Source organism: Solanum stenotomum, unplaced genomic scaffold, assembly GCF_019186545.1.
Source record: "Solanum stenotomum isolate F172 unplaced genomic scaffold, ASM1918654v1 scaffold36331, whole genome shotgun sequence".
In the NCBI taxonomy this organism is placed as follows: Eukaryota; Viridiplantae; Streptophyta; class Magnoliopsida; order Solanales; family Solanaceae; genus Solanum; species Solanum stenotomum.
Window position 1 is genome coordinate 4,490 of NW_026033873.1, and position 26,636 is coordinate 31,125.

Genomic DNA, 26,636 nt, shown 5'->3' on the forward strand with positions numbered 1-26,636 from the left:
TTTTTTTTTTTTTTTTTCCGCAAATTTACCACTAGATAGTGTCTAGTGGCCTTTTATTAAACATAAAAAATATCAATAGGGATAAGTGCAAGCAAGGGGGGCTAGGCCTTACCTTACTAATCCTAATGAAGTGTCTATTACCTAACAAGCATGAAGAAAATAAGAGCTAGAGAGAACTAAGTATTTTCTGATCACCACAGAGTTTGTAATACACTCCATGATGACATTACAAATGAGGATGCTTAAATAATGTAAAAATATGCCAATCAAGAAGAAAGTTGAGTTATCAGCCTCAAACTTTCTATTGCAAACGCATGAATTAAAAAAGATTGATTGCCCATCAAAAGTAACTTGAAGTATTTTTCTCTTGTCTTCTTCTTCAAACCTATCCAACAACAACACTTGATAAATATGTTATTAATTTACTTGTTTTGAGTATAATTTATATTTTAAAAATTTTATAATTTATATTAAAAAATATATTTACTTTCTTCATAGATTGGAAAGTTGCGATGTATTCGGAAGCGGCTCCCCTCCTGTATACATCTTAATCCATCACTTTAGTAGAAAAATTGCACACCTAATGTAATTCAAATTTGATAAAATTTAGTAATTTTCTCAAATGTTGTTTTGCTTTCCTACAACTTGTCATGTCAATTTTCATCTTCTTGAGATGGTAAGGTTTGTTGTTGCCAAAATCTTTTTGGGCCAAGCCCATCAACATTCCAATGTCCAATTCTGACTAAGCAAGCCCAATACGAGATGACATGATTGTAACAAACCCCAATATTCACATCTCTAGCTATCGATGTGGGAATTCTCAACATGAGAACGGGTGTTAATTCACACCTCTTTGCATAAGGTAGCTCTGCCATTGCCACCAACACAAATACATCACACCATCACAATATATCATCCTGATAAAATGCGCACATCGCAGAACCTTAACAATTATGAGACGTTAGGATGGTAAAAAAAAAAAGAATGTATTCATCGATCTTTCTATCGATGTGAGAACTCATCATTAAGTGCAGAGTTATTTAATTTTGTAAATGATGATATAGTTTTAAGAAGTGAATTTTTAGTTACGTATTACGATGCCAAAACCTACCTATGACATCACATTTAATTGTTCTTTTTAATTTTGGCACCAACTTTTCTTACATTAAGCCATAGAAGTATGAAACAACTTGGGCAGCTTCACGATCCTTAACGCATTTCCAACTGAAATAGAAGAAACCAAATCAAGGGTGTGTTTGGCATGGAGAAAAAAAAAATTCCATCTTTGATTCAAATTTTTTGAAAAATACTTTCTCTAAAAAAAATATTAGTCCAATGCACAAAGAAAAGAAAAAACAAAATTCACAAATGACATTCCACATTGATTGTTTGCTCTCCGCCTTCCAGCACAAGCTATCCCACCCCATAGTGCCCCTACGGCCCAACACTTTACCACCCACCCTCCAATCCTCCATCGATCCACACTTAGTGTTTGCCAAAATTAATTATACACTAATATTTTTGGGACAATATTTTTTGTTACGTACCAAAACGCAAACAATATTTTTCTTCAACCAAATACACCCTAAGAAGTAGCTAAAACTAATAACGTGACTCCAAATCAAAGCTTGCATGAAAAATCTAAGCCTTGCATTTCACGTGCCTCTCTCAAACGACTCTTATTATTAAATTGAAAATTTTCGATTATCAAATACACAACAACTAAAAAAAAGAGATTATATTACCAAAAAAAAATAAAAATCATCAATGAACTCTCAAGAAATTCAACCATCAAATTCTACACAAATCCAAAGTGTTGAAATATCAATTCAAAATCTCATAAAAAATTGGCACAAAAAGCAAAGATGGAATTTCTTTATCATGAATCCTTCACAACAACCAACAAAACAACAATGGAGAACAAATTTAACAAAGTTTTTAGAATCCACACCTCTTAGAATTTTCACCATTGTGTTACTCATAATCGATCTTGTTTTCACAAGTCTTGATCTCTCTTCATCTTTGATATCCTGCCCGCAAAATCGGAACGCGATAAATCAAGAAACGGTAGAGGTTTGGTACCATTGGGCAGGTAATATTAGATAGTTTGTACTATATATGAAGTAACATTTTATTGTATCAAAGGGGAAAAAATGAGTTTGAAAGCCTTTATATTTTGATCTTATTAGTTACAAACTATTTAGGGACGAATTATATAGCTGTTTTTTACGATAGAGATATATGTAGCTTTGTTGTTTCCTAACTTGAAAATTGTGCTATTTAAAACATAGTCACAAATCACAATTTACAATTGTATTTAAATTTTAGTTACTTTTCTTCTTTCTTCTTCTTGATTTTCCTTGTTGTTGGCCCTTATAAATACATACAACATTTCTACTAAAGATATTATTTTTTACTTCAAAGCTTTAATTCAATTCCATCTTTCTATTCTTCGAACAGGTATAGGGATCTTGGGATTGCTATTTCTGAAGAGTGTAGGCCTTATTGTAGGTCTAGGGTGCACGTTTTTTCGAAGACCAGGGTACTTGCTAGATGGCATAGTGGTTATGGTGGCATTATTTTTGGAAGCTTATTTGGAAAAAAATGGAGGAGGATTACTTGTTGTTGTTACCTTATGGAGAGTTGTTAGAGTTGTTGAAAGTGNATGGTCTCCGGGTGCCGGTCCCGCCCAAGGTGTAGGCTCGGGGCGTGGCAATATTTGTCGGTTATTCATCGACAAGCAAGGCATACAAAGTGTTCAACAAAAGAACCCTTTGTGTTGAGGAAAGTATGCATGTCAAGTTTGATGAATCAGGAACACTAAATGACCACGGTGAAGACTATGAGTTTGAAGAGTAGACAGGCCAGCAGAGAAATGATCAAACTTCACAAATTGAAAGTGCTATGAGTTTGTTGTTAGCTTATGGAGAGTTGTTAGAGTTGTTGAAAGTGCTTTTGAGTTGAGTGATGAAGCAATTGAAGCACAAATTGAAGAAATTGTTTGTCAATTTGAAGAATTGAAAGAAGAAAATAAAAGATTGATGGATAGTGTTGTTGAGAAAGATAAACAAATTGAAATACTTCAACAAGAATTGGATCAATACAAAAAATCAACTTACTAGAGATACAACTAGAATTTTATCTTGTTTTTAGGTATATACATATATATATATATAATCAATTGATAGAAACTTTAAGTTATCTGAACAAGTAAAAATTCATATTAAAAATTTCCCAAAAAGCAGATTGAACATGAAAAATTAGCTCATATTAAGTATTGGTCCAACATCAATCGATAGTTCTTGATCTTGTGCATATTTTTATTTTAATTTAGGATTCTTGTAATAAAATATATAAATATCGAGCGTGAATAAACTATATGTCAGGTTGGTACCCCAAGTGGCATAAATTGTCAAAACTGTGCAGTTTATTGCCCACTGAATGAATAAAGAGCTGGTCCATATATATTAAGAACCTGTTTGGCCTTTGATTCCATTCCCTTTGTTTGCTTTTTTCCCTGCAATTTTTTTTTTAGCTTTTGGTAGACTTTTAGTGACCAATCAGAGGAAACTTTTCTTATTGGCCAATTAAAACTATATGATAAATTAATAACAAGCTTTTGAAATGTAATTCTTATTTTTAGAGTTTAGGATAAAAAATACTTATATGATTTAAAATATTTCATTTTTTTGAATTTTATACCTGAACTATTTATATGCTAGTTTTCTATTTGAACTATCACTTAGTTTGAATCTCTTTTCTATATATCATCATCGTTCGGGAGCAACTGATAGTTGTGGTTTGTTTTGATAAATAGTTGATGATAGTTTAGATGAAAAACTTGCACATCGGATAGTTCAGATATAAAACTCAAAAAAATCAAAATACTATAGTTGTGTTTTGACCCTTTACTCTTCTTTTTTTATGTGACTCAATGGATCTTTACTTACTTTCATAAAACAAAACTTATACACTGCGGAGGGATGGAGCTAGAAGTTTAAATACGATTCAATTGAACCCAATAGTTTTTGTATAAATGATGCATTTGTGTGAAGAACTTCATTAAATATATATTCATATTAGATTTAAAGCTCAATTATTATTACTTGAAGTCGTTATTCTATAATTTTAAACTCATAAAATTAAAATCCTGACTCACCTTGAACATCACATATTAATCAAAACCACTCACGTTAATTAATTATGTGGATATAATATCCATTGTTTTAACCTAATATATAATCTTAAATATGAACTTTTTATATATAAAAGATTGATTTCTTTTGTAATTATGTGGGAAAAAGGGAGGAAGTTATAAGCAACTTGTAAATTAATATAATTGAACCCTAGTTTGCCTATCATCCATATATTCATTCGAGGTGGGAATAAAAAAATAAAAAAATTAAAACCTTCTTTTATTAAAAAAATTATAACCTTACAATTATAGTAGTCATATTCTTAAAGGGAAAAGGGTGCAACTTGTGCAATTTTTAGTACACTTAATTAGGTCATATACATGCATCTAGTTGTTGAATCGATGTGAGAGTTGAAATAAATTATTATTAAGAGAAAATAGTGGGAAAAGGGTTGAAATTTGTGTAATTTAGAACCCTTATTTGTACAATATAGCTATTCAACCGACGTAAGAGTCAGAAAATTGTGATAACAGTCAGACATTCCAAAAATAAAAATATATAAGGGTACAACTTGGATGATTTGATTTTTAAAATTTTAAATCGTCTAGTCATTGAACTCGGATTTGTAAAAGAATGGTTTGTACTTATAATATAGAATATTCTATTTTTTTTTATTTGAATGAAACAAGAAGATTTAAATGAAGGATATTCTTTTTACCAATAATATAAGCTAGAATTAGTAAGTTTCTATGATAAGCAATTAATATTTTTTTTTTCTTCTTCTTTTCTAATCTCTGTGGGCATATTTATGAGAGTAAGGGTATGTTTGGCCTATTGAGGTTTGGTAATTGAGTATTTAAGGTTCAAAACTTCAAATAAAGTTAGCATATGACTTTCTGGAGTATACTTTTTTCTAAATTATAAACTATAGTGTTTAAATTTATGTATAAAAAAAAATATTAGTGTTCAAATAAGGTAAGCATAGGACTTTTTGAGATAGACGAATAAATAATTTTTCAGAAAAAATAATAATTTTCACACTAGGAAATGTCAATACCTAAAAATAATAATAAAAATACTTGATATGGTCAATACAAATATAATACACTGGACATACTATGTTCTAGGAGAAGTGCATATGAACATGAAAAAGAAAGAACTATTCAATATGAAAAAATAAAAGATAATTAATCTTCTAATTATTTATCAAGGAAGTAATCAAAGTGTCATATATAATTATTAGTAGAATCCTAAAATTTACAAATGATGATTTTTTTAATAATGAAAAATAGTTTAGTGACTTTATATTACTTATATTAAATAGAATATTCTTAAATCACAAAAGTTATACTTTCTCTAATCCACTTTATTTGTCATATTTTATTTTGTACACAATATTAATTAAAGGATTATTTGACTAAATTAGCTTTGTTTATTACTCCTTTTAATTTAATATATACTTCCCTCTTTGTAAAGTAGCAATATGCATGCACACTTATTAACCTACTTGTATATATGCCATCAAAACACTTAATTAATGGGACCAATTCATTTCTCGACCAATAATATCATAACATCGACACTATAATACTCTCTTCGTATTAATTTATGAGACATCTTTCAAATTTCAAATGTTAAATAATTTTTTTAATCACTAGCTTTTTATATGTCTTATAAATATTTAAATCATTAATAAAAAGATAATTACTATAATACTATTTCTACAAATCCTTGTGGAATACAACAAACTTCTCGTGACTTGAGTATATATACGTGCAATTGCTAGTATAGTACTATATAGTATTGCTTCACATGCATTGTACATGATGCTTTGGCACACCACATTGAGCAGCAAGTTGAGCAATATGGATTGAGGCAGGGTCAGGCCTGCACCTGTTCGGATCGACCCGGTGAGGACCCGCCAAATGAAACAACCAATGTAGAAGAGGAAGGGGTCGGTTAATTAGGCAAAGTATGTGTCTGTGGACTGTGGAGAGTAGATTGTATGAATAGATCTTCGTTACAAAATGAATATTATGATCAAAGCTGGATGACAAGAAAATATGACAACTGAATAGGAAGATACAAGCAAATGTAGTAAGAGATCGATAGTATACACCTAAAAGAATAAGAAACTACATGATGATTATTAAACACTATAACTAAAAGTGAGAAGAGGGAAAAAGAAGACTGGCCCCACCTCTCTCCCATACGTATAGTACCACAATATATACTTGAATATCTACTAACTTTCTATCTTAATCTTCGATCTCCAAACTTTTCTATCTTGGTACTAGCTATGATCACCTCCCTTTAGTTCTTTTTCAACCTACTTTTACATCCACTTCTCATACCACCTACCCAACATATCTGCACACTCCATTTTCACATGTTCGAACCATCTCAATCTCATTTCTCTCATTTTGGTTGTCACAAAAGCCATTCACATATTTCCCCCATATAACTTTATTCCTAATCATATCCCTCAAGTATGCCCACACCCCATCTTTCTCCGTATAACTTTATTCCTAATCATATTCCTCATAGTATGCCCACACGACCACTCTTCTAAACGTGGGTATATTCTTGACTAGCTAGTCACCCCTCTTCCCAATACAACAATGTCGATCTAACCACTGCTCTGTAACTTACCTTTAAAACTCTACTACATACTCTTATCACACAAAACATACCACATCGTGATCCATCTCTTCGTTCTCGTTCTCTTGAATTATGAATTCAAAATACTTAAAACTTCCTCTCTTTGAAATAATTCATGCATCATTTTTCATTAATTACGTTATTAACTTACACTCTAGATAAAAATAATAATTCACAACATAATCTAATAACGACAACGTGTCACATAAATTGAAATAGATAAATTATAAATATAATAATTTAGTAGGATAGGATGTAGTACACATTGTATATTAATTTTCTATTAAAAAAAAGGTAAAGACAAAATCACAAAAACAACAAAACCCCATTGGCTGATCCACTCTCTTTCTCACAAGACTTTTCATCAAACTAGTGTAGCACTTTTTCATTTTTTTAATTCCCAACTTGCTCTTCCCTCTTACCCCTTCACCCCACCCACCCACGTCTCTCTCTATTAAGTTCTCAACCTCCAAATCTTAACAATCCAATTCAAAACAATTCTCAAATGTATCCATCATCAACATCTTCTTCATCACAAGGTTCAATGAGCCACACCAGCACCACCGCTGGCGGCGGCGGTGGTCTCACTCGCTACGGTTCAGCTCCGGGATCATTTTTAACTACAGCAGTTGAATCCGTCGTTAACGGTAATCACGAGTTCGCTTCTCATGGATCTCATCACTCAAACCTTGGTCCTTCACGGTTTTTCCCGTCCAATTTAGCATCTAATTCGTTAAATTCTGAATCTACAAGCAAAGCGAAGGAACAATCGAATTTACAGAGGTCAATTGGTTTCAACGACTTAACAATCGGCGGCGGCGGCGGAGGTTTACCGACTACTTCAACCACGCCGTTGGTTCGACATAGTAGCTCACCGGCGAGGTTTCTTAATCAACTTGCTACTGCTGCAGGTGATACTGGTAAGTTTTCAACTTTCCTTTTTTCCTAATTGAAATGTGAAATGACGAATTTGACCTTCCTGTATATGATTCCTTTCTGTTTGCTTTTTTTTTTTTCCCTGCTAAAGTCTTCAGCTTTTGGTAACTTTTTAACCAATCAGAGCAGACTTTGCTAATTGACTAATCACAACCAACTTTGCATAAATTTACAAACTTTGAAATGTGTTTTACATTTTTAAGTATTCCTTTGGTTATATCTTCTAGAAACAAAATTTAAGAAAGAAATATTTTTTTCTTTTTCCATGCTTAAACATGTTAGGACAATTCCATAGTTATTCGAGTATATCACATTACTAAGGATGAAATGAGAAGTTTGAAATTCAAAAAATTCAATTTTGTTGAAATAGACTAAACATATAAGAGTGTCGTACAAGACGGCCTTAGTTTTATACTAGTCAAATTCAGTTAAGATGCTAGTTGTGTAGTAAATGATTAAAATTTGACGATGGATAAATTAGAACCACGAGTTCATGAGTTCAAGTTGTGGAAATAATCTATTACAGAAATGCAAGGTAAAATTACGCGTAATAAACTCTTGTGACCCTGACATAATAGAAGCTTAATTAGTGCATCGAGCTACCTTTGAAAAAAAATTGTAATTAGCTATAGATGAAAAGAGAAAGTAGGTTTCTTGCAGATAGAACCAATTAATGGAGGATTAACTTATATTGATTATCATTGGACTACATTAACTTCTTAATGAATTGTCATGAGATTAGAGTACAAAAGTAAGATTTACTTATGTCACAATTAGACGTTATTAACTGACTAGTTGAGCACTTAAACATAATTAATTACTCAAAAAAGGACACATAAAAGAGTTAGTGGGGAAAGATGCTTAGAGTTATTGAATTTGTCTTATCTAATTACATACAACAAGTTGCTAAAAAGAATTACCAAAAGATTAAAAGAGAGCTATGCATATGTTAAAGATATACTTAGTACTCAAAGAATCTTTAATACCTCCTTACAACTTGCAAATTTTTTTAATTTTTTTTTCTTTCCTTCCATATGATTAGTACTTTAACATTTAAACTTAGAAGTACTTCATTTGTCTCACTTCATGTAGTTACTAAATTGGTGAGTTAAAAAGGAATCCTTTAAATATTTTGAATTATGAATTATTGAAATTATAGTACATATCAAGTAATTTTTAAATATGTAAAAAATTTATTTTTAATTTTTTTAAAATTATGTGTCCATCAAATATTGAATCATCTCACATAAAATGGAACATAAAAAATATATCATATCGACCAAAAGTTTAGCTAGTTCTACTTTTCCTATGGTGAGTGTCATTTTTGTGTCTATTCTTTGTATCTGTCTACGATAATAACAATAACATACTTAACATAATTTTATAACTGAAGTCTCGAAGTCTCGAAAGAACAGAGTGTACATATATTTTATGTCTATTTTGTAGAAATTAAAGGACTGTTTCCCATAGACTCTTGACTTAAATAAAACATTTTAAAAACAGTTCGATTTTTTTTTATCTGTCTACCTTCTACAATTTCCAACAAAACTTTCCAATCTTGACAAAGATGTCAAAACCAGATTTTAGACTTCAGTAGTTCGTGTTTGTAAATTGAATCCATAGTACAATTCAAGGATTATACTCCATCTAGTCCCGATTATCATTCGTTTGGCAAGTTGAAGTTATTTATAAGTATTATTCATTTTAGGAAAAAACAAAGAAATGATTTTGCTAATTCATCCGTTCCAATTTATGTGTCATAATTTGATTTTGTACAAACTTTTGAAAAAAAAGTAAATACTTCTAAAAGTTTTGGTCTTAAACATCCCAAAACATATATGTGACTTTTATAAGACGTGTATACCATAAAAGCTTCAGATTAAAAACATGTCATTATTTCTGAAACATATAAAAAAGAACCTGATAGTTTTGGCCAAAATTATATATTTATCTTGAAAAATTCATTTAACATAAATAAATTCTTGTTTACAACCAACTTAATGATTTAGAATTCGAAAGTTATATACTTCAAATATAGTTAATTAGTATAAAAAGTAGAGGGGAACAATCTTGGGTTAGCTTAGAGTAAATGGAATTAGTTTCCTAAATTAGAAGGTATATAACGTAAGCAGCCGCAAATTATTATTGCTTTTTCTTAAACAAAATAACTTATCCATCAATAGGGCAAATTAGGAGATTAGTGGAGCTAATTGTCAGTATTTCTTAATCCTGTCTCAACTCTTAGTGACATGTAAAGGTGGGTTCCACATTTGGGGAAAGTGAATGCATGTGTGTCTGCTAAGTTTCCAATCGCCCACAACATTTGGCTAATGAAACCACTGGTATTAATTAATTACTCATTAATCATGTTGGATCCTTCTTTAAGATAGAATCTCATTAGCACTAATTAATATTTTTTTAAAAAAGTTTTTGGAGGTAGGATTTGGGGGTTGGTTTGGGGTGGGGGTAGAAGGGAGTTAGATGCAACTTGTGCAATTTGACACTCTTGAGCTTATAAACAATAATATATTCAGTATAATTGTGAGGTTTGAGGACGATAAAGTGTGTGCAAAACTTAAAAAAGTTGTTTTCAATAGACCCTGACACGATACATCTAAGTTTATATATCAAACAAATTTGTTACCTTTTAGTTTTTTTATAACTATTATTATTTAAACCAACTTGCATGTATCTAATTAATTACATATCTAGTTAATTATATAAGAGTATTTGTTACCTCATGTCAACACATACAACAACATACCTAACAATTACAAAGTAAATTTTTACTAGTAGAGTTTAGATAGGCTGAAATGTATGTAGGTCTTATTGGAATAGAAATGTTATAAGAGTCAAATTTTAATTCTTTTTAGTCTAAGGAGTAAGGGGTTTGATCTTAGTGGTAAAAGTATAACGTGTGATGTGTTAAGTGTAGATCATGAAATTTTGCCTCAGATAAAATTTTTGATATTCAAGTGGAGAAGATCAGAAAGATGAATTCATTATCCTTTGAATTGTGAATCATGCATCACTGATCCTTGTTGTTTTCGATTTTAAAAAAATATTTGACCTTTGTATTAATATAATTAATGGTGCCTAGATCCTTAGAAGCAGGGAAGGGAGAAGGAATGATACTACTTGTGTGAATTAATTTGATATGAGGTGGGGAGACAGAAAGGCTATGCTTTTATTGTCAACTATCAAAAACTCTACAACTCGTTTTGGTCGATTTAATTAAGTTGCTTGAACTTTCAAAATTGTTGTTGTATCCGTGTCAGATTCTTTAAAAATGTACTATTTTAAAGATCTGACACATACCCTTCTACATTTTTGAAGAATCCGAGCAATATAGAAATAGATTCTGCTTTCATCTAAAAATGTGGTTTAATCTATGATTTTTTGCCAACAATATATGTTGATTTGGAATAGGACATACAATGTGTGTATGTTTTGACCTCGAAATAAGGCAATTTATTCTCTATTAATTTTTTTTAATAATTATAATCTACTCTAGGTTAGGTTTAGGTCTACTATTAGACCTTTAATCGTTGTATTAGTTTCTTAAATAATGTGTGTATGAACTAAGTCATGTTCATTATGTCACACAAACTTGAATGAGTCAATAAAGTGGTGTTGGGGTTCCTTTATTCATTTTTTCCACTTGTAGAAATTGATACATTAGAGGTTGGTGTGCTTCTTGAGCACGAGTCTATTCCATTAGTTATGTTGTAGTTTTCTCTTCTTCAACCCAAATAAAATAGTAATAAATAAATAAATTAAACAAGTACAACTTGGGACATATTACTCGTTTTGTTTCATTTTATGTAGCTCCATTTTCTTTTAAATTTATTCCAATAATAATAATAATAACAACAAAAACATATAAGTGTAATTCCACAAATAAGGTCTAGGGAGGATAAGATGTACCAGACTTTACCCCTGCCTTTGTGGGATAGTGAAACTTTAGGCTAAAAAAAGTTATTTGAAGTAAGGTCGTAAGAAAAATATTTTTAACGAAATATCAAGATACAAAAATTGTATAACTGTATAGTAATGTAATAGACAAAATTGAAGAACTTTTAGGGGCCAAAAAATGTTTTGTGGTCTTTGTATTTTATACGAGTATTGTACAAGTAGAGATATAAGTTGCCATTTTCGAATTATTAAGTAGCTTTATAGAACAAGTTGTCACTTGGGCCCCAATGAGCAATATAGATATTATTATTTTCTTGTTTCCTTAATCATAATCTTATCAAGAAGCTCCTTATTGGAGGAAGTGAGCATTTTTTTTGGTGGGGTCCAAACTTTCAAATAGCAAGTTGACATTATATAAAATTCTACTAAAGTACCAACTAGCCAATAAAATAATGAATTAAAGAAAAGGGAAGGGGTTTTGTCCCTTTATTTAATTGATGGTGATTGTGCCTACGATTCTTTGAATCCATTTTTACTTATTTTGAGGTCAAGATGCATTCACCAAACAGCTCCTAAAATTCCATGACTGGTGAGTTATCACGTGCATGGGTATTTACTTGACCCGTTATTCCCACTTGCTCTATCCATTATTATCATCATATATATATATAATTTATATCTTAGCCGCCACCTAAAACCAGCCCAATGTTTTTGAGTGCTTTACTAGTTTTACAATAATTGATGTTTTTTTTTTTTTGAGAAAGGTAACTTGAATAATTGATGTTTTTTTACCAGACTCCTTTTTCTCCCCTTCTAAGATATTTTCTGAAACTTTTATGGTCAACTGTTTAGCAGATGATCCTATTTTTATTTGTTCTTGTAATTTATGAACCTTCTAGATAGTAAATTGAAAATCTTATAAGAAATGACTTGATTATGATCTTAAATTTTGTAGACATTAAACAAACTTAAATGTTTTGTTAGTTTCAAAGGTTATATTTTCACAACTTCTGAAAATAGTGATAAAATTTAAATGATGACTTATATAAAAAAATTAATTAAATCTAAGACTTTTACTTTTACTGTTCATATTCTGTTCTGTCTAGTGGTCAAATGAAGGGGTTTAAGCACCATAAGGTCCTAGGTTCAGTTCCTAACAAAGATAAAACACTATGTAATTTTTTCCCCATATATCCCATGAAATGGAGCTTTAGTAGATCAGTTGTTTTGAGCCGAGGGTCTACCGGAAACAACCTCTCTACCTAACAAGGTAGGGTAAGGTCTGTGTATATCTTGTTGTCGTTGGTTTTATCTTTTGTTTGAGTAGTAATATTCTAAGTTGCTCGGACTCTCCAAAAATGATGCGCACCCGTGTGGGATCCTTCAAAAATACACTATTTTTGGAGGATCCGACATGCACCCGTCCACATTTTGAAAGAGTCCGAGCAACATAGGTAATATTCATACCTAGTCAAACAAAGACTTCTATTTAGTTATCGAATGAAAGTCGAACAATTTGATGTGGAAAAGAGAATCTCTTTATGTTATGTCTGTAATATCCTTTAATTTTGTCAAAGAAGATCTTAATATATAGAGCCAAGTGAAACCAAATACTTTTCCATGGAGACTACAAGGGTCACACTAGAACTATCAGCTTTTGTGGTGACATTTTTGAGTCACACCCACGAAAAGATTCATATCTAATATATTGTAAAGATTTTAATTTGGTAAAAAAGACCTTGTTACCATAACTCGTAATATAATTCTAGTTTGACTTGACGTTAGGATTTTCAGTTTCAATGGGGAGAGGAAGCTATAACTCAAAAGGCGGTGGAGATAGTGGCCGGGGAATAACAAGGCTGAACTCTCAGCTCAGCTTCACTAGGCAAGAAGCTCTCTCTCAAATAGCAGAGGAAAATGAGGATATTGAAGGGACCAGTATAGCCAATGGCCACAGAAAGTCAACACATTCTTATGCCAGTGCAAGTAGTTTCGCAATGGGTTCTTGGGAAGATAACAACTCTATAATGTTCTCTGTCACACCTAGCAAACGAGCCAAGCAGATTAGCAATGACATGGTCAATGGGCTTGATGATGGGGAAACTCAGGTAATATAACTGAAACTTTGTGAAAGTATGTTTCTCTGGAGAAATTGTATTTTTAGTTGCAAGTGTTCAAGGGTCATGTTTTCTTTATCCTGAATTCTGGAGTTGTGCATGTGATATGCCTAACTTTAACAACATTTATGTGAAAAAATGAGATGTCATTTTAATGATGTTAGCCTTCTAGATGAAAAAATGTCTTGTGCTTTGATTTGGTGACCTTTCAAAAAGCTGACGATTTGTTTTTTCTCTTGCATTCTTTTATTCCTAATTCCCTACCTTTCTTCTTTCTTCCAGCTAATATGAACTTGACAGTCACTATCAGAAAACACATAAACCTTCACTGTTTGACGTCTGCGTTTTCAACATGTCAACGGCGATAGATATACTTCCTCTGCATTTTTCCCCTTAACAACCTTACTACTACATTCTGAATGTGTTTGTTTTCTTTCTGCAGAAGAATGTAAAATAAAACAGACAAAATAATCCATGTTGGCATACTCAATCATGTTTCTCGTGTGCAACTCTCGCAAATATTGATGAAAACTGCATTTTTGTTTCTTGTGAGAGGATGAACTGATGTTTTACATTTTTGAATCATTTTCAGTTTCAGTTTGGCTTGTCTCAGACAGCACTAGAAATGGCATCTATGGATAGATTGCTCCACATCCCCGAGGATTCTGTTCCTTGCAAAATTCGTGCCAAGCGTGGTTGTGCTACTCATCCTCGCAGCATTGCAGAAAGGGTGATCTTCATATTTCTTAAGTCATTCCTTTACTCTTGGCCCTTATAATGAACAAAGAAATAAAAATCCAATTGAACTTTATCAAGTTATTTTTCCCTTGCTCCATTTCAATTTATATGGCTTTGATTGAGAATGAAGTTCAAGATACTATCTGAAGCTGATGCAACTTGTCCAGCCACTGATTTTAAATGGCAATTTTTCCATTATGTAACACTAGATGTAGTTATCAACATGTAGTAGTTGCGGCATTTGAAATACTTTTCCTCAAAATTTGGATCATCATAGCTATGTTTTGTTTTTTCTAATACGTGATAATGAACATTCTTTTCTTTTCTTTTCTTTTCTTTTCTTATGCAGGAAAGAAGAACCAGAATTAGTGGGAAACTAAAGAAGTTACAAGATCTTGTTCCAAACATGGACAAGGTATAGTTTGCTCATTTCACATTAACTTTTGTGTGAGAGAAGAGTATCACGAGAAATGTCTTTATGGTGTTGGAGGGGGATGAGTGTCATTAAGTTTTAAGCCGAAATTGCAGTATAGCTCTGCAATTATAAATTATAGCTATCTATGAAGTGCTTCATATACTATAACTCTGTAATCATGTTTGCTTGGAACAAAGAAAATTAGCTATTGGAAGTGGCGTGCTATTCAATTGGATAATTGTTACTTGGCGTGCTAAAATGCTGTTATTCATCAATTTATTGAATATGTATAGATTTTGTGTAAACAAAAAACTAGTCTTTCAGTAATCTTGATTGTATGCTTTCTTTTCGTATGTTCCACTTCACAATATTTTCTCAATTTGCACTTATTGGAACATGGTTGAGCTGCAAATTTTATCGCAGCAAACGAGCTACACTCCAATATTAACAATATTTCCTTGTTTGTTTTTGCAGCAAACGAGCTATGCTGACATGCTGGATCTAGCAGTGCAGCACATTCGAACCCTTCAAGATCAGGTTCAGGTGGGTGAATAAATTGATCAACCTTACTGCTTTGCAGCTTTACGTAATCTATCATGTTGCATGCACCTAGGTACAAAATTAAAATACTTATACTCTATGTTGCTCAGACTCTTCAATGATACTGTTGGGCGTGTTAGATTAGATCCTCCAAAAGCTATGCATTTTTGGAGGATCAGACACTAGTACAACAATTTTGTCCCGAGCAACACATCTTATATTCTCAATTGATGTTTACACCAAACCGAACAATATAACCTTGATGTTTTTGGGATAGATGGTGTCTAATATATTTTGCAAAAAAAATGATAAATCTTCTAGCCCCACCTTTATAGCTGTGATTGAAGTAGTAGAAACATATTTTTCACATTTTCTTTTTCTTATGCAGAATCTGAATACAGAACTTGAAAACTGCAAATGTGGATGTAAGAAATCAAGTCAATAACAAAATGGAAGGAAGCACTTTAGCTGAAGATTGACTTAAAAGGATTTTTGTCACCATTATTTTGCCTCTTAGAAACTCAAATTTGTACATAAGGAAGTAAATTTCATACTAGTTTTTTAAAGCTAAAAAGTAAACTCTCTTTTGTTTTTTTTTTCCTTTTCCAGTTAGAAGACTACGTATATGATTGTTTTGGATTATTTCTAGTTTTTTTTTCCATCTAACATTTACATTTTTAATTTAGTTTTGAGTTTATTTTGGTTGAAGATCATAAAGCTAATTGATGATGTTGTACAACAACTTTCTCTATTTCATTTTTATGTAACGTGAGTGGATAAGACATTTTCTTGCTTTCTGTTATGTTCTTCTTGGGAAATGACCATTTCCAATTTGAAAAGAAGAAAAGTAAATCTACTCTACAAGGATTTCATGTGTTTTATTTATCGAACTGATCATTTTCTGTGAAAAAAAGTCATTTAATTAATGTAACGTTTGTATTGAGCCACAGAATCGATATTTCCCTTCTTACCCATGTATATCATGAATATATGTGATTCAACAATGCGGTGCTTTAGGATATTTTGATATTTTGTTTATGAACGATGATTTGCTCATTCGGTAAGATTGCATAAGAATTGGGGGATTTTTTTTTATATCAATGTGATTTCGTATCGTATATCCAAACAAAATTTCAACTTCACATCAATATGATTTCATATCGCATATCCAAATGGGGCCCTAAATTTGTAATTTTTTTTTATTGTACTTGTTCTATTAATCAAATCTTTCATTGTGAAAGATAAGTAAAATGAATTGAGCTTGAATAGTTAAGTTGAATAAAAGTTCATTGTTGAACTATTGAAAAAATAGGTGAATAAGGTCATTTGAGAAGTCAGTAATTTTTTGTTATTTCACTCAAAAAGTCATTCAAGTTCAAAAATAATACATCTGTCCACTTTTGAATGACGTGATATCTGATTTTTAAGCCAAAAATAAAATATAATAGAAAACATTAAGCCCAATCATGTTCGACCCAATACCCCAACCATAAAATCCCTTTATATGTTAAGCAAATCTCAAAGAAAGTATATAGTTTAAGTATGAAACTAAACATTCAGATATAATTTTGTGGGATTTTATGAGTGCATTTCCTTAAAAAATAAGACAAATAATATAGTTGTGAGCCACTTTACAGATACCACCAAAAGCAACTTGCTACTACCATTCATCTCTTGTTAGATATATGAATTATTANTATATGTGATTCAATAATGCGGCGCTTTAGGATATTTCGAGATTTTATTTATGAATGATGATTTGCTCATTCGGTAAGATTGCATAGGAAATTGACTCTTTCTTTTCGTTGTTATTGCTTTCATTAGTCGTTGTCTCATAACAGACTCTCTAACTAACATTAAAGAAATAGGAAACTTTCTTCACTGAGGCTGTCTCTTTGCCATGACAAGTTAGAGTTGCAAAATAAACTCAACTACAATTTTTTTTTTCTTGTTGAATATAAGTACACCTCACAAATTTACAAATATATGTGTTTTTGACCATCAACTCTAAACGTATTGTTCCCTTAGTCTTAGCAACGGCATCTTCACATTCTTTACTAGATTTACATGTGTCTTAAAACTATTTAAATATCTTTTTATATTCTAATTTAATCAGACATCGGCCAGGCCCACGGAGAAGAATTGGGGTCAAAAAGAAAAGTGTATGTATTGGAAAGTTGATGGAGTGTTTTCACCTTTTCCCTTAGTGCTCTGTGCTTTCTCCTATTCTCTGCAGAACTCATAAAGGAAGATTATGTGTATTTGAATTTTTTTTAATCACAAACATCTTTATTTTATAAAAGGAACATAAATATATGTTTGATTCATCAATGCAGCGCTTTAGGATGTTCCGATATCTTGTATATGAATGATGGTTTGCTCATTTGGTCAAATTTATACGAATTGAAGAAATTTGATGGTTTTCACAACTGATGGATTTTTCCTGTTTTATGAGGGAAAACAAAATACAATTTAAGAAGTCAACATTGCATGTCCAATCAAAACGTCAACTTCATATCAATATGACTTCATACCATAAAATCATATCGCCTATCCAAACGAGCACAGATAAAAATTTGTAAACTTTTATCTGTAAAATCGATTTTCCCTTCTTCCCCATGTATGGCATGAACTCTCTACTGGTATAACTAACAAATATAAAACTATATGTATTTAGATGAATATATTTAGAATTCGATACTCTAGGATGTGAAAGCAGAATGTGCTGATTTATTGGACAAAGGTCTGAATATATTTTACTGCGAAATTTGAGGGTTTTTTCCATGTTCCTCTCCTATTTGGGCTATACCGATGTGTGATTCGACTAAAATGCTTGTCAATCCTTTTTTCTGATCTGTACTCTTCGGTCCACCCTCCATCATTATTAATTGTCACACATTCGATATGAGTTTCTTTTTGTTTTAAAAAAATGACTACATCCGCGTGGGTCTTTTTTTAATATTATATCATGGAATAATTAGACATTATTCTTAAAGACAAGGGATAAAGTTGATGTTGATTTTACTAAAGCAATCAATAGGAATGAAGCACTATCATTAATTAATAAAGCACTAATTGTTGTTTACCTACCAGTAATTAATAGATTAATAATGCACTAATTCAGAACTCATACAATACACCTTCCAGTCTGTTTGAGCCATTGCCAACTCTAATTATTGTTTGATCTCCTCACCCATCTCTCTGTACTAGACAACACCGTGTGCCATATAGGATTCTGAGCTACTAAGGAACAACAGGAGATTAAATAAGTTAAGATTGAGGTGAGTTTCATTGATTCATAATTTATTTTCATACTTCATGGAATTCTGTATCCTCTGAATATATATACCCCCTCTTCCTAATTTAATTAAAAGAAAACTATGAATTAGCTGGGTATGAAAATTCGCATATAACTTGGTTTCCTGCGACTTTTTCTACCAAAAAATTTCCGATGGAAATATCTTCGTAGGTAATTATTACACGCGAATATAAAAATCCCCAAGTAAATTACTTGGGGATTTGAATTTCGCAAGTAAATTACATGCGAATTTTCTTGCAAATAAATACTAAAAATATCCGAGAAATTTTTAGTAAAAATTCGTGAAAAAGGGAATTTTCTTACAATTTTTTTTTTTGCAAAAATTCCTAGGAAATAATTTATGAATAATCATTTTAATTCTTTTTTATTTATTTAGTTTTTAATTTCTGGATATACCAATTTTTTTTAATAGTTTTGTCTCTGATTATTATCTTCTTATGTAATTCTTGTTATTTTATTTTACAACCCCCCACCCCTACACATATGTTTACACCCTTATATGCTCAACACAATTAATTGCACAACCACTCAGAAACCAAAGAAGCCACTGCCCAAACATTCATTTAGCTTTAACTTTCGTTCTACCAAATATAAATGTTAAATTGTTAATGTACTCATTCGATGTGGTACAAAGATAGCAAGGGAATTATTCCAAATTTTTTTAGTACTAATAAAAATATGACACAACTTTAAATATACTTTATGTATTTTATCCACGTTCTTTAATCAAAAAGAGATTATTCTTTTAGAATATATATATATATATATATATATATTTTGTAATAACAACATACCCAGTAAAATCTTACTTAGCGGGGTCTGAAGAGGATAGTGTGTACGCACACCTTAACACTAGCTCGTAGAGGTAGATATATTGTTTTCGAAAGACCTCAGCTCAAGTGCATCAAACCCAAATAAAAGAAGAATAAATCAATGAAAACAAATAACTATTAATAAGAAAAGTAGTGTAAAGTCTATAAGAAAGAACCTCTTAAAGAAATTGACACAAATTACTTAATAAGATGAATATAATTTAGGTATTTGAAAAAGTATCTATTTTTCAAAACTTTAAATAACATGATGTTATTCCAAATTTTTATAAACATTTTGGCCTCATATATAATAGAAATTTCTGTACAAATAAAACTATAAAATGATAATTTAAATAATTTATAAGTTTAAATAACATGATGTTATTCCAACTCGAATTATTGTTTGATCTCCTCACCCATCTTTATGTACCAGACAACACCAGCTCGTACCACATATAAGATTTGGATCTACCATCAATCAGTTAACAATAGACCGATCTATCGCTGAGCTACTGAGGAATAACAAAAGATTGATAAGTTAAGATTGAGGTACGTTCCATTCATTCATTATTTATTTTCATACTTCATGAATCTATATACTTTCTCTTCCCAATTTAAGTGTCTTAGTTTGATTAGACACGAAGTATAAGAAATAAAGACTTGATTCTTGTGATATTAAATTAAAGATGTATGTAGTCCTTTAAATCTTATGATCATAAACTTGTCCTGTGGAATGTTAGAATTGAAAATTTACTAAATATAGAAAGCGACACTCATTCTTGTTGGAAACACTTACACAAGTTCATCCAGCTTTTTTTGAAGTTGAAATTCACCAAGTCATAAATATGAAGCTAACAATAAAAAATGCCATTCCACCAAGTCTCCTATAGTCAAGTAAACGAAAGAAGGAATGAAAAAGGAGAAACAAATCATACAAGACACTAGCTAGTAGCCTAGCACAGTAGACTCATACTGGTATATACATTTTTGAGCTTTTGAGGTTGAGTTAGACTCATGTGTCATATTTTTATAAGGTATCATAACTAGATTCATACTCGTTTGGACTCATGGTCCATGCTCCAGTTGGGTATGTACATGAACGAGGTTGTCAAAGTTCACATTGATTGAAAAACAGACCGATAATTTACTTATATATATATGGACTTAAATAATCCTTCTCTAGTGAGCTACTTTAGAGATTGAGTTTGGCTCAATGCCATATCTTTAGAATTATTTAAATAGTTTTTCCATATTCTAATCTAATTATTACTTGACAAGTCAGTTGGAATTCTTCAATTCCATGCACAATGGTCAACACTTTAATCAATGTCACAATCAAATATAAATGTAGGGAGGGCGTGGGATCCCATGCGCCTTACAAGTCCATCTTACATTTCTGACCCAATAATTTTTTTGAGGTTAAGGCGTGGGGGTCCTGCACGCGCCTTTGCCCCTTTGGTCTCTTCCATTTTTTTTTTGCCCTTTTAGAATTTTGGCAAAAAAATAATAATTGTCCTTTAGGCAATGGACTCCGATTGTAGACAACTTTTTGTTGTGTAGAATTTGCTCAAAACATACAACTTTTTGTTTTATATAATCCGGTCAAATACATACAATTTGCATTCAATTTATTTGAGTTAGAAGCTTGGAAGTCACTTAACTTTGGGTAATTAGCCATCATTGTCGCTCAACTTAGCGAAGTAATTAGCTCCCATGATTGTTTTAGCTAGAAATACAATTTTTGGTACATATATAATGACGTGATGACTATAAATTTTTAGAATAAAACATTTTTAAAAATTAAAATCAATACTTAAATTTATTTAGGACCCAATCCATCAAAACTCAACCTAATTCTTGCCACGACCAGTTTAATGAGTTGACTATATAAAAAATTTCTTTAAACAAACTTTATTTCTCCTTTTTCCACTTGTGATTTCTCCATCACATGATATATCTTCCCTTTCTCTTTCAAATATGTAAATTTTTCATTTTTTTATTGTTCTTGTTCTATCAGTCAAACAATTCATTGCGAAAGATTATCAAAATGGATCGAGTTCTATATATTACATGGATAGATAGGTTGAGCAAAAAGTTTATTGTTTAAACGGTTGTTGCACAACTGAAAAATTAGGTGAATAAGATCATTTTTGTATTTGAGAAGTCACTAGTTTTTTTTTTTTTTTTTGTTATTTCATTCATAAGGTCATTCAAGTTTAAAAGTAATACATCTGGCCACTTTTAATGACATAATATTTGTAAGTCATCTTCTTCTTGAATTATTTTTTTCCCTATATATAGAGAGTTGATTTTTCAAATGGTTCACTCAACTAATAGTTATTGTCTCAAAAAATCTCTTTTCTTTATTGAAGAAAATTGGAATCAAGAAGAAAGGTAGTTTTCTGAGATAATAACTATTAGTTGAGTGACCATATGAAAAGAGTAATTATGCGTTGTTTGCAAGATGAAATGGTACATAAGATGTATAATCTTTCACAAATATTAACATAGCTTCAAACACTAGATATTGAAAGACATGAATAAAAATGTTGCTCAAAATTCTACCTCGTCTCCTTTTCAACACCTCCACTCGCCTTAGTTTCACACCTACAAACCGGTGCATCTGTAGGTCGACACAAGACATGTCACACCATCTCCAGCGTACGTCTCTTATTTCATTCTCAATGCTACTTGCACTTCTAGTGAATATATATGGATCATTTTTAATTAATTTAATAATATATGATTGCATATCTATCTTAGAAGTTTGTCAAATTTATGTGGCCTAACCTTGCAAAAGTCACCATCAGGCAAGATTTCAATCAACTTTGCCCCTGCTGAGAAGAATCCTCGTCCGAGAGGACTATAGGGGACAATCCCTATGCTAAGGTCAAAGAAATCAAAAACTGCTACTCTTGAACTCAAATCTAAAATAAAAAATGTAGAAAGGAAAATACATCTTATTATTTAGATACAAAAATTCCATACTTTCTTTTAACAGACACAGTGTCCCAGCTAGCTTGCACGAACCTCAACCATTCCAAGGGGTACCTGCAATCTCCCACTGGCTACCTGCACAGGTACCCGCAACTCTATCTACCAAAACTTAGATAGCTAGGAAGACATCACCTAATTTATGCATTAACTACCATTTGAACCTGAAACCTCATGGTTCTCGACCCCTATCATCCACAACTAGCCAAATACATATCACTTGTCAAACCCCTACTCAGCTTTCCAGGAGGACAATGGTGGCGCGCGTCTCTGAATTTCTCCAACAAAATAAGTGTCACACCCCGAGCCTACACCCTGGGCGGGACCGGCACTCAAAGACCATTGCTAGCCCCAAGCGAACCGTTGGCCTGGCTTTCTTAACTCAGCGGAAACTTAACTCAACAACCCAACTCAATGAAATGAAAGGTTATAAAACAACCAACTGATGCATAACTTGCCAAAAGGCAACTCGAGTCTCAAAATAGAATATTTACATATATACACAAATTAGAGACTCAATACTAACTGACTGACTGTCTATGAAGCCTCTACAATACTGAGATGGATGTTGGGACAGACCCCGCAACATCTTAATAAAACAAAACTAAGAGAAAAAAACAACTGAGTCCTCCGGAAAGCAAGGAGGCTCACCACTGACTCTGGAGTGCTCAGCTGGATCAACGGCGTGCAGGATGCTGATCCGGGGTACTTGTGTCTGCATCGTCATAAGATGCAGGCCAACTGGCATCAGTACATTGAATGTACGAGTATGCGAGCTGAAAAGCTAAATCACAACTTAAGCTTGAAAGGAGTACAAGAGAACACTTACCTTGGCTCTGTTCAACTCTTGAATAACTGAACTCAATATATAAAGCAATGAGACACATGCAATATATACAGCTTGTAAAACTCTTAAACATGACGTAAAAATCATATTTATAATATCATGAAAATACCATGCTTCCTCTCAAGGTCTACTTGTGCAATGTATGAATGAAGTCCCATACCCCCATCTATACTAAGCAGAACGCTCGAGGAACCATGCAATTTCTACTGTGAGAGTTCTTTAACCGACAAACCACCACTATGAATCTGAGTGGTGATACAGCGTTTTACCTCACGTTGCCCGAGGACCATCCTATACCTTGCCATGATATAGGAAGCTAACTTTACTAAGTGGATCCACTAGCTTAACTTTACGGGTTCATCTAAAAAGTATGACCCGTTGACTCCCATGTTGGCTAAATGGTTCTTATAGAGTTGAGTTTAATATGAACTCGTATCCCCAATTTGGTGCTCAAGACTACTCCAAAAAATACTTTAGCTCATAAGTGTTTTAAACACATCTTTCTTTAGTTGAGATAATTACTCAAAACTCTAGCCCAAAGGCTCACTTGGAAACGATGTTCCTTTTTCTTGAAAGCTAGCACAAAGGCTCTTTTGGAATCATAGTTCCTTTCTTACTCAAATGTAAAAACATTTAGAAACTTCTTTGGGAATAGTTATTTCACTAATAGCTTTTGAGAAATGAACTCAAATTTAAACTCTTGACTCAACTTGAAACTTGAGACCTCTTACTTAGCTTGAAACTCTAAGCTCCTTGCTTGACTTGAAACTTGAGTCTTAAAATGAAGTTAAAACGTTCAATAAAGACTCTTGAACAACCTTGAAGACTTGCTTGACTTACTTCTTAACTCTTGAACTTAACTCTTAACTTAACTTGACTTCCAACTTCACTTGACTTGGAAGCTAACTCTCCTTGAATTGGATTATGGATTCAAGGTATATAATCACATGTTATGGATGAGTTCTTGATATTTAAACTCAACTTGAAGTGTTGGAAACAACTAGGAAACATAGGTACAATACTTAGGAACATACACAAGGAAGTGTGAAAAGAATGGGGGAACTTGGCGTCCTTGGCGCTCTGCAAGGCGCGGAGCGCCAGCCCCAAAACTTCAGAGGGGGCCTGCTGGCATTCTGAGAGGCGTGCCGCCCCAAGGGGGAAACTTCAGAATCCCTTTTGGGGCGCGCTGGCAGGCGCGACATGCCAACCCCTTGCCCAGAAAACTCGACTTTCTCCCCTTGTTTTGCCAACTCTAAACCACCCTTACTTCAAGGGTTTCAACCCCAAACACTAAGGGTCATAAGATCCCTCAACATACCATAGATTCAGCTCAAAACACAACCAAAAACATGCCCAAAACAACAAGGGACTTCAACAACAATACCAAAATCCTTCTTTGACAATAAAACGAGTTTGGAGGGTGGGGGAAAGAACCAACCCAACCCTATGGACTCACATACCTCAATAGGGATCACCCCCGACGATTTCCACGACGGAAACTTGCTTGATCTCCTCTTTCTCTTCTTCTTCTCCTCTTCTTCTCTTCTCAAGAACCCTAACTCTTACTCTTTTAAAATGGAACAAAAATGATCCACAATCAGCCTAACACAACAATATAACCTCAAAAGAAATGATTTGTGAAAAGACCAAAATGCCCTTAAATTTCCGGACGGATCCCCTGCCAACTGCCCAACTTTCAAAGGGGATAACTCGCTCATCCGAACTCGGAATCGAGCAAACTCGGTGGCGTTGGAAAGACCATTCCACGAGCTTTGCAACCATAACTGGAACTACACCTAACACATCCTGATATAGACGTTATGACTGCTCAAAGTTGGCCAAAACTCACCCTTTTTCCATACTTGGCCAAATTTCCAGATTTTTAAATCTTCCAAAAAAAAAATGGCTATTTCCAATTCTAAGCTTCTTCATAATTATTTCAAATCGCCGGATGTTACAATAAGATTTACCAGTGTGAATTATAAGACTCTAAATAAGTAGAACTGATTTATTTGCAGTAAGAACGATAATGTGATTAATAAAGGACAATGTGAAAGTTCACGTAGCCAATTAATTAGTTCTCTGTTGCCAACTGTCCTCTCCTTCCACACACTTTGATTAATCATTGGGAATAGATACTAACCTTCCAATAAAGTAGTTGTCTCTCTGCATATATCATAAGCCATGTTATTTCATTAAATAATGCAACCATTGACTTTGAAAGCCAATAGGAATGCATATTAACCTGACAATGTATTAGCTATCTAAAAATTAACATGATAATTAAACACAATAATTATTCATAATACAACCATTGACTTTTTGGTAGGATGTAGATCCAGTCCTTTGGTTAACCATAATTATTCATCCACTAATCTTGTTAAGAGTATGACACAAACAACATTTCCTCATTGTTCTAAGTTAATTATGCTCATATTAATCTTTTCTTGTTAGCTTAATCCTACTCCAATCTTTATCAGGTATTTTTCAATAAACATTTTTCTAGATCTCCCTTTGAATTTTTATCCCTTTTTAAGTGGAATCTGCTTTATATATAAGTTACTAGTTTTTAGGAACGTGTGTTGCACGTTATCCCCCAATTAATATAAAATTTCTACATTTTAAAAAAGTTTTAACTTATGAAATAGAAAATATTAACATCAAAATATTGCAGATTTTACTATTTGAATCAATTCATTAAAAACACAATTAGTGGGACGATATAATAGCCTCTGGCCCTCTGATAGTATGCAAGAGAATTCTTGCTCTAATTTTAATAAATGCATGTAACAATATTTTAAAAATTTACAAAAGAAAAATATGAAGAAAGATATCTTTTTACAAAACCCCAAATAGGATTGTTTGTTTAGATTTAAAATGCTATATCAGATTAAGTGAAATATAAAATTAATTGCACTACCTAATAAAATATTCCTTTTTTCTCAGCCAAGCAAGCATTTTATGTAAATATGATATTTGAATGTTAAAGAAAAAGATACATTTTCATTTCACAAAAAATAAAATACCTCTCAATTCTATAATCCAAATGAATTAAAAAATAAATGGTTAATTATGAAGTAGTACAAAGTATTATGCATACAAATACATAGATAATTTAAATTCAACAATTTCTCCATGTATCATTTTGATGCCTCAACAACCACAAAGTCATAACTTGTGCCTGTTGTTATGTTAAAATAAATATA

The 26,636-nt window shown here is 32.1% G+C and overlaps 2 protein-coding genes across 4 annotated transcripts; both read left to right on the forward strand.

Moving 5' to 3' along the window:
• The first annotated feature begins 1,752 nt into the window (after positions 1-1,752).
• Positions 1,753-3,122, forward strand: LOC125852516 (uncharacterized). The gene is made up of 3 exons (XM_049532242.1): positions 1,753-2,092; positions 2,461-2,621; positions 2,910-3,122. Exons 1-3 carry the CDS (start codon positions 1,768-1,770, stop codon positions 3,120-3,122), a joined length of 699 nt encoding a protein of 232 aa, XP_049388199.1. The 5' UTR covers positions 1,753-1,767.
• Positions 3,123-7,197: 4,075 nt separating this feature from the next.
• Positions 7,198-16,197, forward strand: LOC125852517 (transcription factor bHLH128-like). 3 transcript variants are annotated; one of them, XM_049532243.1, is made up of 6 exons: positions 7,198-7,717; positions 13,434-13,756; positions 14,358-14,495; positions 14,853-14,918; positions 15,342-15,461; positions 15,847-16,197. In XM_049532243.1, the coding sequence occupies exons 1-6, from the start codon at positions 7,303-7,305 to the stop codon at positions 15,901-15,903; spliced, it is 1,119 nt and encodes a 372-aa protein (XP_049388200.1). In that variant the 5' UTR covers positions 7,198-7,302; the 3' UTR covers positions 15,904-16,197. The 3 variants fall into 3 exon arrangements, with proteins under 3 accessions (XP_049388200.1, XP_049388201.1, XP_049388202.1); XM_049532244.1 differs by having other exon boundaries at positions 15,393-15,461; XM_049532245.1 differs by having other exon boundaries at positions 13,443-13,756; positions 15,393-15,461.
• The last annotated feature ends 10,439 nt before the right edge of the window (positions 16,198-26,636 follow it).

Coding starts and splice junctions, on each gene's coding strand:
- LOC125852516 (XM_049532242.1), top strand. CDS start 1,768: ATGAACTCTCAAGAAATTCAACCATCAAATTCTACACAAATCCAAAGT. Junction 2,093..2,460: donor GGTTTGGTACCATTGGGCAG/GTAATATTAGAT, acceptor TTCTTCGAACAG/GTATAGGGATCTTGGGATTG. Junction 2,622..2,909: donor AAAATGGAGGAGGATTACTT/GTTGTTGTTACC, acceptor AAGTGCTATGAG/TTTGTTGTTAGCTTATGGAG.
- LOC125852517 (XM_049532243.1), top strand. CDS start 7,303: ATGTATCCATCATCAACATCTTCTTCATCACAAGGTTCAATGAGCCAC. Junction 13,757..14,357: donor TTGATGATGGGGAAACTCAG/GTAATATAACTG, acceptor AATCATTTTCAG/TTTCAGTTTGGCTTGTCTCA. Junction 14,496..14,852: donor CTCGCAGCATTGCAGAAAGG/GTGATCTTCATA, acceptor TTTCTTATGCAG/GAAAGAAGAACCAGAATTAG.